We start from the raw sequence: 14,715 nt of genomic DNA on the forward strand, positions 1-14,715 counted from the left end.
CAATAGGATAGATAAAGTAACTATGGTGAACTGAGTCCTCTGTACCAAAAAAGTGCTGATACCATTTGAAACCAAAAGCACACAAGTACTTTCCCTACCTAAATGTTGTAAAGATTGTAAGCAAAGTTTCCTGTCCTGACAGCCTGCTCCCAAATAGCTGCAGCTGCTTCGTTAAATAGCTGATTCAGAGACTTAATACAAATTATAAATGATCAGCCAATAGCTCAGGCTTGTTATTAACTAGGTCTTACAACTTAACCCATTCCTATTAATCTGTATTCTTCCCTGAATCTCACTCCTTTTACCTCTATCCCATTTTGTGTGACTGATTAGTTCTCTGTCTGGCTGGTAACTCCAGACTCCACCTTTCCTGATCTCATCATTCGCATTTTGGCTTTTCCACCTAACTTTATCCTATTCAGCTACTGGCCAGTCAGATTGCTTATTAAACCAATCCGAGCAATGTATGTTCACACAGTATACTGAAGAATTATTCAATAGAAGATCAGTCTTGGAAAGAGATTTTTATGAATCAGGTGAATAGGTCATTGGAAGCTAATCAATCTTAAATGCTTTACAGATCCTAGTACAGCTCCTGTGATCTATGGTGTGGATGTTATGAACAGCACATTAGTTAAAGTTACCTGGTCAACAGTTCCAAAGGAAACAGTTCACGGGCTTCTGAGAGGATACCAGGTTGGTACAAGATTGATATTTTTAAGTAATTTTTTGTTTCATTTTTACTTCCTCATTGACACCATTGAATTTGTTTCTTTTCTGAGATTTTAAAATGATTTCAAGAGGTCAACTGAGTATCTGTTACTACGGTTGTTGTGTTAAAGGATTTGCATTTTCTTTGCAGATAAATTGGTGGAAAACCAAAAGTCTGTTGGATGGAAGGACACATCCCAAAGAAGTGAACATCCTAAGATTTTCAGGACAGCGAAATTCTGGAATGGTTCCTTCCCTAGATGCCTTTAGTGAATATCACTTAACAGTCTTAGCCTATAATTCTAAAGGAGCTGGTCCAGAGAGTGAGCCTTACATATTTCAGACACCAGAAGGAGGTGAGAGAATAAATATGGAAGGTGCCATCTATGCAGATGACTTAATGGTACTGTTAAACATTCTCTTTATTATTGATAGTTAATGTGAAGTTCAGAGGGATTCACATCTTGATTCCCATAAATGTGTTATCTCATGGGGATGTGTTGTTTGGTTTTCCAGAAATTCATTAGTTTATGAGTACCCATTTATGATCTTGTATTTTCTAGTACCTGAACAGCCAAGTTTTCTCAAGGTCATCAAAGTTGATAAAGACACTGCCACTTTATCCTGGGGACTTCCTAAGAAACTAAATGGAAATTTAACTGGTTATCTTTTACAATACCAGATAAGTAAGTACAGATTTGAATTGGATTTAACCTACCAAAGATTCTGTTTTTCTTTGAGGAATTAGCTTATTATGTAATGAGCAGTATTCTCTATAGAGCAAGGATCTGTAAAGAAAAGGCAAACTGTAGCCCCTGTATAATTCAATAATAAACATTTGTTTTATTGAAGCATGACTGTGTTCACCCATTTACATATTACCTATAGCTGTTTTCGAATTATAATGGCAAATGTGAGTTAGGGAAACAGAGACCACATTTTTCTCATAGTATTAAGTACCCACAGTTTCTGTTTACAAAAGGTCTGTGGGCTCCTATTTTGTAACTAAAACAGTGGATCCTAGGGAAAGTGTATTTACCCTCGATCTGTGAGCAGCTTTGAGAATTATGGAACATGCCAGGGTACAGAGTTAGTAAACAATGTAATGGAGATTCACAGCACATGCAACTCCATACTAAGACTGACCCCTTCATGATTGGTGAATGATTCCAGTCTCAAGCCTTCATATATTTGTCTGGGTAGAACCCTCTGATGATAGCTTGTTAGTCAGGCAGGACATGGTGAGAGATTCAGAATAATCTCCCCTGCAAACTTCTATGTCACTAGATTCAAAATAGTTAAACAAATTTAAAACATTTTAAAAGTCATAACATCTCTTACCTGAGAAAAATCATCAAATGATAAGCATCATTTCAAAATGAAAGGTGTAACTTCAGTCATATCTCAACTGTTAACCAGTCCATATACTGGACTATAGCCATTCAGTCTACCCTGCTCACAAAAACCAACCTCATCATGGCCTTGGTGTTTACTCTGATGTCTCCTGAGCTGTTATATGGGTCAATTATGAGCTTTAGGTTCCACTGATCATGGCTGAGCACAGCACAGCTGTTTAAGTAAATAAAGATGAAATCCAAGGGAAGTCATGTTTCAGTGTTTTTACCAGTTTGCTTTTAGTAAGTGCTTTTCCCTAACTGTTCCACGCAACCTTTGCAGTGCATGCTGTAGTGTATGGATGAAGGAGTTGACACATATCTTCTGTTCTTATTTTAAGTTCATATCATATTGTGCCTATGTCTACATTTTGAGTTCTTAAGCCTCACTCTTCCAAGGACCAATTTTTAAGACTGGACAGAACCAAAATATTTCAAGAGTTTTCAATTTTCTTTTGGTTTAGTGAACTTGTGCCCTATCTTTGAATTTGTTTAAATTCAAATATTTTGCTTGATTTGTTTTTAAGATTTAAATTTGATTTAAAAACTACTTCTCATAACAGAGTATTTGAAATATTTATAGTTAAAATAGTCATTGTACTTCTTAAAACTCACAAATATTGAATTATTTATTTTCCTATTAATATTAAATGCTGTGTATATTTCATGTAGTGTGTCTTTTCCTTGTTCTTCTCTAGCCTAATCAATTTCTATTTTATATAGCAGATTGGTATATACTTTCTCTAGTTTTTATATTGATTTTAGTAGGTATGTTAATTGATTCTGTAGGGCTTAATTGTGATAAAGTAACTGATATATTTCCATCTTTATAATGTTGAGATTATTACTTGCTGTCTTAAAATAATTGCTTCATACAGGATAATTAATGTATTTTTAGGTAAATAATAAATTCTCTTTTTATGAATGCAGAGAGGATAATTTTGTAGTTGTTTCCTTGCCATTGGCACCTTCAAACCTCCTTAAACACATCCGTACATAATTTAGCCTTTTTTGTGTTTACCATAGTGTTCAGAGCATAATAGACATTTAAAAGCACTTCATTCATTAGTTCCGAAATTCATTCATTCTGTATATGTTGAGCTCAGAGAGCTCCTGACATTCAATGAGTTAAGTGCAAGGTTTGGATTTATGAGGGTACAAATATGACGCACATTCATCAAATCCCACACTTTATTTTTTAAGTGTGTTTTTATTCATTTACCATTTCAGACATATTTATAATGAAATTTAGTCCTTTACTCTTCAACTGAATCTTTTCTTCCCAACATATCCCCTTCCTGCTCCTGTGTCTTTTTATTTATTTTTTGATTCTTTTTTTTTAATTTAAATTAGAAACAAGCTTCTTCATATGTCAATCCCAGCTCCCGCTCTCTTCCCTGCTCTCCCTTCCCCTTCAACACTCTCCCAACCCCCACTCCACACTCCAAGGAGGGTGAGGCCCTTCATGAAGGATCTCTAAAGTCTTTCATATAATCTAGGGCAGGGCCTGGACCCTCTGCCATGTGTCCAGGCTGAGACAGCATCCCCTCATGTGGAATGGGCTCCCAAGGTCCATCTGGATGCCAGGGATAAATGCTGATCTATTGCTCGAGGCCCCAAAGAATGCTGAGGCCTCCTCACTAACACCCTCGTTCAGGGGTTCTGAATCAGTCCCATGCTGGCCTTTCAGCCATCAGTCTGGGGTCCCTGAGCTCCCCTTATTCAGTTCAGCTGTTTCACCCACCATGTCTTAACCCCTTTGCTCATCACTCCTCCCTCTCTGCAACTGGGTTCCAGGAGTTCAATTCAGTGTTTAGCTGTGGGTGTCTGCCTCTGCTTCCTTCAGTCACTGGATAAAGGCTCTAAGATGGCATACAAGGAAGTCACAATATCGGCCAAGAGCATTTAAGGTAGCCTCTCCACTATTGGTTAGGTTACCAGGTGGTGTCATCCTTGAAGGTCTCTGGACATCTCACTAGTGCCAGATCTCTCTTCAAATGTATAATGGCTCCTTCTATTATGGTATCTCTCATCCTGCTCTCCTCCATTCTTCCTGCCACTCAACCTTCCTACTCTCCCATGTCCTCCTCTCCCCTCTCTTCACCCCCTCTCTTTCTCCCAGGTTCCTCTCCCCTCCCCCTCCACGTGCTCCCAATACCCAAAGAAGATGCTGTCCCTGTCTGGTTCCCCTTCTTTGGGATACCATGCATATCTCTCTTAGGGTCTTCCCTGTTTCCCGGACTTTCTGGCTATGGTATTGTAGGTTGTCACTCCTCTGTTTCATGCCTAACATCCATATATGAGTGAATACACACCATGCTTGTCTTTTTGTAACTGGGTTACCTCACTCAGGATGGTTTCTTCTAGTGCCATCCATTTGCCGGCAAATTTCAAGATTCCCTTGTTTTTTGTTTGTTAGTTTATATGGTTGTTATATTTTGTTTTGTTTTTTCCGCTGAGTAGTACTCCACTGTGTAAATACACCACATTTTCTCTATCCATTTTTCAGTTGAGGGGCATCTAGGTTGCTTCCAGGTTCCGGCTATTACAAATAATGCTGCTATGAATATAGTAGAGTAGGTGTCCTTGTTGTATGAATGTCTATGAACATAGTGGAGCAGATGTCCTTGTTGTATGAATGTGTCTCTTTTGGGTATATGCCTAAGAGTGGAATTACTGTATCTTGTGGTAGATTGATTCCCATTTTCCTGAGGAGTATCCATACTGATTTTCAAGGTGGCTGTATGATTGGCACTTCCACCAGCAGTGAAGGAGAGTTCCCCTGTCTCCACATCCTCTCCAGCATAAATTGTCATTGGTTTTTTTTTTTATTTTAGCCATTCTGACAGGAGTAAGATGGTATCTCAGAGTTGTTTTGATTTGCATTTCCCTGATGGCTAAGGATGTTGAGCACTGTATCAAGTGTCTCTCAGCCATTTTAGACTCCTTTTTCCATCAATTCCTGGTGGGTGTCTAAAAGAAACAGTAAGAGCCTGTATTGGTACTGGGCCTCACATCTTTTAAAGTTTGATCATCTCCTAGGCTATTCATTTGCAGCACTGCACTCTCTGATTGGGTTTGACAGTGGCAGCTAATCACAGCATCTAGTTAGTGAAACAATGAGAATCAGCAATCAAAATTCCATAGAGTATTGAATTGCTAAGTTACATTCAGGAGAGTGGGAATACTAAATGTAGATTATATTTATGATGCTTTCAACACACTAAGGATGAGGAACAATTTTGTCACCAATCCAGGAACATGTATGCATACTTGAAGCCACATTTTAAATAAAAACCCTAGAAAATATAAAATAATAATACTTTGTTATTTATTATCTCAAACAACAAAAAATTGAAAGTATCTCTGTCAAGGATCCGGTAAACCTTGGGTAATGGAGAAGTGTCTAACATATATAACAAATTTTGAAGGTGACTGGTGCCATAATTATTGCATGGTGACTTAGAGTTAAATGGCTGTGGTTTAGATTAAGGTCCTAGTTTAACCAGTCACTGAATCTCATTCTGGAAAGGGTTTTACTTTTAAAATAACTCAGTCTTCTCTCAGTTGATATAGTGATAATAATTCTGTGTACCCAGAAAGAGTTAATAGTGATGAATAATGATAGCCACTTTTTCATTAAGTAGAAACAAAAATTGTAACTTCAATTGTGAAGAACTGTGAAACACTAATGTTCATGCTTATTTCTTCAGTAAACGACACCTATGAGATTGGAGAGTTAAATGAAATCAACGTTACTACTCCATCTAAATCTAGCTGGCATCTCTCAAACCTCAATGCAACAACCAAATACAAGTTCTACTTGAAGGCATGCACCTCAAAAGGCTGTGGAAAGCCAATAAGCGAGGAAAGTGCCACACTGGGAGAAGGGAGTAAGTATTTGATGCTTCTGCATACCGTGGCTTCACACAACCTCACTAAAGTGCAGGCACCCAGGCTTGGAAATTTAGAAATGACTGACCCAAATCTATCTGACCCTTTGTGCACCACTGACACAGGCACAGAATTTACTGTTTTTGTTTGCAAAGTTCACATTGATTCAATTTATGGATTTCTGAACAAAAACTAAGCCATATCTTAGTGTGTACAAATTTGGGAGCATACTTCCATTAAATAAAATAAGTGGACATGTACTCATAAAGTTTCTCACAAAGTGAGAAGGATATTTTTCTTTGGAGAATATTTTTGTCAAAAAATTGTCTTTTACTCTGGTAGATATTTTACAGAAAAGAATTTAATATATGTCACTTCCATGCTTTGACTGACAGTATATAAATTCATATGTCACATTTGGTTTTTACAGTCTGGTGGTTCATGCTAAGTAACAATTGAAAATGACTTATCAGACTGTTGCCTCACATGTAGCACAGTTACAATTAAATTACATTTCTATCTTTCTCCTACACTGTAACAAAATCCTTTGCAAAATTATTTTTCCAAGGAAAATGTCAGGGTTTTTCTTGCTAATCTATATGTAATATCCATAGTGCATCAAGACTGAAGTAGATTAAGCAGTAAAATAAAATTTGTTTAAGAACTGATGTTCTCATAAACAAGTTAAGAAAAAGGGACTCATGTGTGGTTCAAAGTTGTCAGGCATACGGGGATTTGAGGGAATAGAAAGTGATTGATGGTAGAGGTTAAGAAGAGAAACAAAATAAAATTTTAATCATAAATAGTATATGACAAATGTAATTCTGTTGTGAGTGATTTTCTGAACTGTAGATTAGGAGCACTATTAACTCAATAGGAGAAATACTGGAAAAAGGAGAGTAGTGAGGAAACAAACCAATTGTGCATTGTTTATGCACACAATTATGATTCATTCAAACGTGTGAATCAGTACCATTCATTGTAGTGCTGCTAAGAATCATTAAGCTCTGAACTTACTACATGTTTCTCCCTGTTACTGATTCCATCCCGCAAAACTTTGGGCCTCTGTTTTCTCCTCTATACTTAAAGTTGCTTATCTAGAGCCGTATTTTTAAAAAGCATCTCTCTTAAACCTATGAGTTAAAGACAAATGGAACACTGAATGAAATGAAGAACTCATTCATCTAGTAAAAATGTTAGACTTCAAGATAATGACAATGGTCTAGTTACTAAAGATTATTTCTCAAGGACACAAGCTGGTACCAATTGGGCAATTTACAACAGTCTAAAGAGTAGTTAGTTGTCTAAATAGCTATATGGTTCATACAAGATATTAAACCTCAGAGATCATTGTTATCTTGGTAGAAGTGACAATTTAATCAGGAAGAATATTAGCCCCATTTATGACAATTAAGAGCATGAAAAAAATCCAGAGTATTGCTTTAGCCATGCTCCACAGCCTACTACATACATTGCAAAGCCGGGCTTTATTTGTATTCACACTTAACAAACTTTTGTGGGGAGTAGATATATTGTTGAGTGGTTCCATGTCTGATGTCACATCTTTTTGCACATGGAAGGTGGAGCTAATGTGCTTGCTTCAGTATAAAAAGGCACATTGCTTCTGTATCCTGTGTTGGTAATTAAAAACTGTCCCATACTAAGGTGTTTGTGTTCTTTTCCAGGGATCTGCATTTTCAGTATTCCAGCTTCTGCCCTTTACTCCTATTTGACACTGATTTCTCTTCTATAGACATCTATTGTCATGCTGTAAATTATAGTTGCTTTTCCACTGAACTCCAACATAATCTTTGAACATTGTACAGTTCTACAGAGGAGATATATCTCAGCTTCACTAAGAACTCTAAAACCAACAACAGTTAAAATTAGAATCTATTGTTACACATATTTCTTCCCCTTCTTCCCTTGAATGCAATTTAAGACTCTGGTATTTCAAATTTGAGATTTAACATGTATACTTTTGTTTTCTGGCTTTTACTCCAGTTTCAAGGTGGCTCTCTAATTAAACAGGGGAAAAGGATGGAGTTATAATATGCTTTTGTGTCATTGTGGGTTTGAATAAATCACTTTGCATTTCTGTTTTTCAAAAGCTTGCACCTAATTATACACTAATATTTCTGGTTTTTAATGAATCTTTTATATATTAATTCTATTCTATTACAGTAATCCATTCTAAAAGTTCTGCTCCTCTGTATAACTGGCTTTGTTTCTTCTGTGGCACCATTTTTAATGCAGTCCTTCATTGTTCAGTAGTCATATAATTTACCTTTATTCTGTGATGAAAAGTTATAACCAAGTATTTTTGTTTCCTATGCCCACTCAACAAACAGTTTCATCAACCATCATCCATTACACTCTCACTAGGGATCTTCTTTCATTTAATGTGTAAATTGTTAACATTTACCAATTTAAAGTTTCTATGTTAAGCTTATTTGTAAAAAAAAATGAATTCAATGCCAAAAGTATTTTACATGCTTAATTTAAGGATCAGAGATTAATGTATATTAATTAAATTGTACTCATTTTTATCTGTTACACTGAGGTCTAATGATTAATTATTGAAAGATTGTTGATAAATTCTCTTAGAAAATTACTCATCTTTTCATACATGTTGCAAATCTCAGTGAAACCATTCCATTTAAATGTACCTATAAACCTGCACTTGCTGTAGCCAAAGATTTTAGTTTAAAATACCTTTTTATGGATATATTGAAATGTCATTTACAAGAACATATTGAGATCAAGGCAACAATTATCTTATATATTAATGAAATATACCTAAAATCATAATTCTATTTTTAATCGTAAGCCAGAGATGATTTAGTCAGTTTTTCACTAGCTGTGAAAATTCATCTAATACAAAAATAATGAAAAATTGGAAGGTTTTTTTTTGAGTCTGTGTTTGGTTTTGAGCCATTCATATGAAGGCAGATTTATAGTATCATCTCATCAGTAAATGCCATTAGCTGACATCATTGCATTTATTCATCTTTAACATTTTAAGACAAAAATCTGGAAATGCTAATTTCTGGGTCCATGATGACCCAAGAACCATTAAGATAAAAATGCCAAATTTATTTTTTAATCTCAAAAATGATACATATTTTTTCATTTCTCTCCTGCTTTTCAGTGATTAAAATCATATGATTTAACTGTGTACCTTTCTTAGGTAAAGGTATCAGGAAGATAACAGAAGGAGTAAATCTTACCCAAAAGATTCACCCTGTAGAGGTACTTGTGCCGGGAGCGGAACATATTGTTCACCTAATGACTAAGAACTGGGGTGATAACGATAGCATTTTTCAAGATGTAATTGAGACAAGAGGGAGAGGTGAGAAATTAGATTGTGTGGAATATAGTTTAGACAATTCACTATGTCTTGTGGGTTAATTTTATTATTATGTATTATACTTAAAGTATAGAGCACACTAGATATAAAGGTCATAATTTTAATTTTTATTGGCATACACAGCATTCAAAATTAGCAAAAATGAAATTATATCATAATGATCCAATGTTTCCCTTACTTAGTTTACCAGAGTAGTCACCCTAATGTGTTTTTTGCTAATTAATGTCTGTCAATAACAGAAACTAAAAGAAAAAGAGAAGCAAACCAGAGCTCACAGAGGTGCCATGGTGATCTGCTTGTAACCCAGGCAGTTTATGCTATGACTTCCTTGCTGCTGCTTCTGCATTTACTTCACTATCCTTTCTTATTCTCTTCTTCAGAGCTAAATGCTACCTGACATAACCTCTTCCCTAAGAAGGAAGGAATGATTTCCTAGTGTCTCCCAACAAAATGCCTTTAGATTGCTTTATTTCCTATGAGCTTAAAAGAAGGATTATTTATTACTTAAAAATTATATTTGATTGTGTCCCAATGTTGCATAACATCAAAACCTGATTCTAGAGGTGGCTTAACTTTACACCTTCTCTCTGTGCAACAGAATATGCTGGCCTATATGATGATATCTCCACTCAAGGCTGGTTTATTGGACTGATGTGTGCAATAGCTCTACTCACACTCATATTGTTAACTATTTGCTTTGTGAAGAGGAACAAAGGTGGAAAGTATTCAGGTAAAACCATAGCTTGATGTGATTTTCAACTTGTCTACAGAAAGTATTTTATAAAAATTACATTGATAAAACTTTATAGTGCATTATCTATGAAATATACTAAAGAGGATTATTTTACTTAAGCAACCAAAGAAAATATACATAGTTTATAATGCTAGTTTTCACTAATTATTTATTTGAATGTTTCTCTCTTAAAGCTGGCTGGTCTGGAACTCACTAGTTAGACTAGGGTGGCTTCAAACTCATAGATCCATTTGTGCCTCTGCCTTCTAGATGATGAGATTAAAGGTTTGCACCACTTTATCAGGCTGCTTTAGTACTGAAAATAAACTGTATGGGTTAGGATGATGATTCAGTGGTTTCAAATGTTGATTTAAGTTCTTGAGTTTGCTTTCTAGCAACTATATTGAGAAATTCACAACAGTCTGTGTAACTCCAGCTTCAGTGGATGAGATGCCTCTGGTCTCCTTAGGCACCCGCACTCATACAAACATACATATGTACATACATCAAATAAATCTTTTCAACATAATATTTTTATTGATTATTTGGGAATTTCACATTATGCACACTGAAATAACACTCAATTCCTAGTCCTTTCGTGTCTGCTCCTCTACCCAAATGGCCTCCCAACCCAAAAAAGAAAGATGTAGAAACAGCAGCAGCAAGAATAAGATGACTGAAGCATGGTCAAATTCCAAGTGGCCGGCCCCTTAAAGAAACTAAGTCTTTCCCCGCCCACACCCCCTCCAGAATCCATCGATTGTGGAGAGCTATACCTCAGCATCCTTATCACTATTTTCTCCTGCAGTGGTACTGATGACTGCAGATGCAGGTTGTTAAAAAGGGACATAAAAGTTTTCTGTGACAGCTCCCCATCCCCCAAAATGAAATGAATCTTAAAGATAAAAACATTAAAATAGGTTCTTAAAGATAACATTGCTTATACATTTATTCTTTCTGTTCATAGATATATCAGATATTGAGAAAGTGTATTATTAAGTGACACAAATGTTTCAGTGCCCTTAAAAGGAGCTCTTTTATTTATAGCATTCCTCTGCTTCTTTGTTTCTGGCTATGGTGTTTTGTGCTGTTACACTCTGATAGAAAGGGCTCCACTCCCCAGCCTTGTTAGAGCTCACCATTGCATCAAAGAGGGTGCATTTCCTATTACAATACTGGGTAACTTCTAATGAGTGCACTACCTCTTGGATTAATGATACACCAAATAGGAATAAAAATCATTCTAGTTATTGACTTGTTTATTTTTATCTAAATTACATTTATTTTGTTTTTACAAAAGGAGAAATATTTAACTCCTGCATCTCTGGGCTTACAGCAATCAGATTTAGACAATGTTCTTTATTGGCTCCTGATTTATCAAGCAAACATTTATTTAGAATCTATCATATACATAAAACCATGAAGAACATGACTTATACATTTTCATAAAATAGCATGAGTAATTGACACAGATTTATATTTCATTTTTCCTCTGAAATCTTACCTGTATCAATTATGTTCATAATAATGACTAATGGATAGTTCAGGTCATTAATTAGAAACTTTAAAGAGAGGCAGCATTCTTATTTGATTATCTTTTTAAAAATAACATTTATGAAGTATTAACCTATAGATGTTCTGAAGTCCTCCCTCCATCCAGGCCCATTTAAAAAGAACAACAACAACTTTTCATATTGAAGGATACCTAGTGTAAGCAGTAGTAAGTATAATCTTAAAGGGAACTTGTTTGTTTGATTTTTTAAAGGTAAGAGAATCAAGAACCCATCTCACATCCCAGTATTTCAATATCTTTACAATATCATTGATGTTAGACTTTTAAAATTTTTGTTTCAGTAAAAGAAAAGGAAGATTTACACCCAGATCCAGAGATTCAATCAACAAAAGATGAAACTTTTGGTGAATACAGGTAAATGTACTTTTGTATTTCATGATCAGTTGAAACGCTTTCATCAAGTGTGTCAAGTGGAGAGAGTGCTTTGTTTATAACTCAAGTAATGGAATTATATTACATTGACTTTATAATAGAAACTTCACCAAAGGTTTCCTTACCCCACCTCTGTCCTCCTTCTTTCCTTCCTTCCTTCTTTCCTTCCCTCCTTCCTTCCTTCCTTCCTTCTTTCCTTCCCTCCTTAATCTTTATTCCTTATTTTTCTTCCCTTTTTCCTTTCTGTCTGTTGTTCTGTAAGAGCTTAGTTATTATATATAGGATGGAGGCATGTTGAGGACCACAGTCTCGATAACAGGGCATCAAGATTCCTTGCTTGAAACTCTGTGCACAAACACATGTCATTTGTCATGTTCCCATAAACTAAGTTATTGAAACATCTTAAAGCCACTCTTAGTGTTGCTGTTATAGATTCCTTAAGTTTGCAACTACAGACACAGATTGCAACTCTTCCACATGCATTTATAAAAGTAAAGAGGTTCCTACCCAACTCTATACACGAACCTAGCCTTAAAAAACCTTGCCATTTAAAAATAATATTATCAATCAATTAGAATAAAAGGCTAAAAAGTGAACAACTATTTCTGCATGACAAGGATTCTGGGAAAAGAACCATCTAAGAGATAAGTTAAAGCATAGAGTCACTGATAACTTCTTGAAGATTATGACTCAATGTGTGAGTGTAACCAGACAGGAGCAACACAGCAAGAAGTCTAGTATAAAAGCAGCACTAAAGAAAGGATTGCAACTCCCAGTTATCCAGTTAGACATCATCTCTGCTGTCTGTACCTTATGCCCATGACATTTCTTAGCCTTTCTTTCTTGAGTTGTCACCATCCTTTAGTCAGATTGCCTCTCTCTATTGTAGCCAAGAAAATTATTATAAATTTCAAACTTACACTGAGGTTGATATGTATGATCCAAGAATCCCTGTCAAAGAAGAAATCCAGCTGGTCCTCACTGGCTCATCTCTGAGTCTGTCTACATGACTACGGATGTGGGTTACTTTGAGTAGCTGACCTGGAGTAATTAATACAGGTCTAAGCATCACCATGCCTCTGGTTGGCTCTATGCCCATCACTTATCTCTCTGATGGTTAGATGATTTCTTTTTATGGTTTTATATTTCTCTACAAGCAAATCAGATCAGAGAAAGACAGGGGTGGTTGTAATGTGGGAGGAAAGAAAAGAAAGAAAAAAAGAGAGTAAAAAGAAAAAGGACATTATTTGGAAGAGTTGTAAGCTATGGTCAGTGCTGTTGTACTGATTGGAATTTGCTTCTTAGTTATCTCTGATGTATGAAACTTCGAATAATAATTGGGTATTATCTCAATGCCCCCATGGAAAATGAATCCAGGCATGGGCTTCTGGCTTATGGTCTTCAGGAGACAGGCTTTTGACAAGAACTGTCGTCACACCTGGAGGTTTGGCTGCTGCTTCCTTATGTGTATGCTGACAGAGCTTGGTTTAATTCAGACCTATGGATTAATAACTTCAGAGCCATCTTCAGTAACTTGCATATCTCCGGGGCGTTTAATAATATCTAGCTTCAGGCAGAGCACAGACGCCATAGCAAGTACCCAAGTTATAGCCCATAGATATTGATATCCCAGTCTTAGAACTTATACCTCACTGATCTAGTATATCTTATGTATTATGCTGGGGTTTGTCAGTAGGTTCAGCACAACTTTAAAGAGAAGACACTACACATTTGTTCACATTCCATTTGACAGGGATCACTGAGGTCTCAGGACCACTGTCCACAAACAGTTTTATAAAGGGAAACAAAGCAAAACAAAATCCTGAATCTATCCCTTGTTCACAAACTTATAAGTCTATACCCTGTACTTTGTGGAAAGGATAGACAATTTCTTTTCTCTACATTGTTTACGGTTACAACTTTCAAATAATTAGCATGCTTTCTGGCATTTAACTTCAAAACTTCACATTCATCAGCAAAGTTTTTATCTTTTCCATGTTTCAGGGACTTTCTTACATGCTTTGACCTTAGATATATGTCTTTGCTACTCATCATCTGGTCCCAAAGCCAAATAATGTTACTTTTCAGAACCTCGGTGTCCTAAATTTGAAGCCGGTTACCACACCACACAGACATCTTGAATTATGCTATGTCAAACACGGACATCCAAACTTTCCCCTCTCAGAGTGTATCAAACACAGATAGTTCTTGTCATCTATCACTTTGAATCTCATTCTTAAAAGTTTTTAAATCAGATATATATTAAAAATGGTATAATTTTGTAGAAAATTGTGACTTCAGTTTTGCTTCTTGCAATGAGTGAAACGCACATTAGATAGTATATTAATAGTATTCATAACTATATTTTCTTTCAGAAATTATTTCACAATTCATTATGTATATACAGTACTAATTCATACCTACCCATTATCTTATCCTATCCTTTGAGTTCAAGCCCTTAGTCTTCATACCAAGTGCTTCACCTACTTCGATGTTCTCTCTCTCTCTCTCTCTCTGTCTCTCTCTCTCTCTCTTTCTGTGTGTGTGTGTGTGTGTGTGTGTGTGTGTGTGTGAGAGAGAGAGAGAGAGAGAGAGAGGGAGAGACAGAGACAGAGAGAGGGAGAGATGTGTGACCTGATGTATTTAATCAGGGTGCTTTAATAATTAT

General features: G+C 35.9%; 1 protein-coding gene across 5 annotated transcripts in view; it reads left to right on the forward strand.

Moving 5' to 3' along the window:
- Window positions 1-14,715, forward strand: part of Chl1 (cell adhesion molecule L1 like) — a 191,325-nt gene that overhangs the window by 171,830 nt on the left and 4,780 nt on the right. For 4 of the 5 annotated variants that reach the window (XM_040739359.1, XM_013125011.3, XM_005085752.4 and 1 more), the window contains 7 exons: window positions 581-696; window positions 863-1,067; window positions 1,275-1,397; window positions 5,819-5,998; window positions 9,190-9,351; window positions 9,968-10,099; window positions 11,957-12,029. In XM_040739359.1, coding sequence (XP_040595293.1) covers window positions 581-696; window positions 863-1,067; window positions 1,275-1,397; window positions 5,819-5,998; window positions 9,190-9,351; window positions 9,968-10,099; window positions 11,957-12,029 — 991 coding nt within the window. The remainder of the gene's footprint in view (window positions 1-580; window positions 697-862; window positions 1,068-1,274; window positions 1,398-5,818; window positions 5,999-9,189; window positions 9,352-9,967; window positions 10,100-11,956; window positions 12,030-14,715) is intronic. The other variant, XM_013125014.3, reaches the window with a different exon arrangement.

Source organism: Mesocricetus auratus, unplaced genomic scaffold (assembly GCF_017639785.1).
Source record: "Mesocricetus auratus isolate SY011 unplaced genomic scaffold, BCM_Maur_2.0 Super-Scaffold_100676, whole genome shotgun sequence".
NCBI classification, from domain to species: Eukaryota; Metazoa; Chordata; class Mammalia; order Rodentia; family Cricetidae; genus Mesocricetus; species Mesocricetus auratus.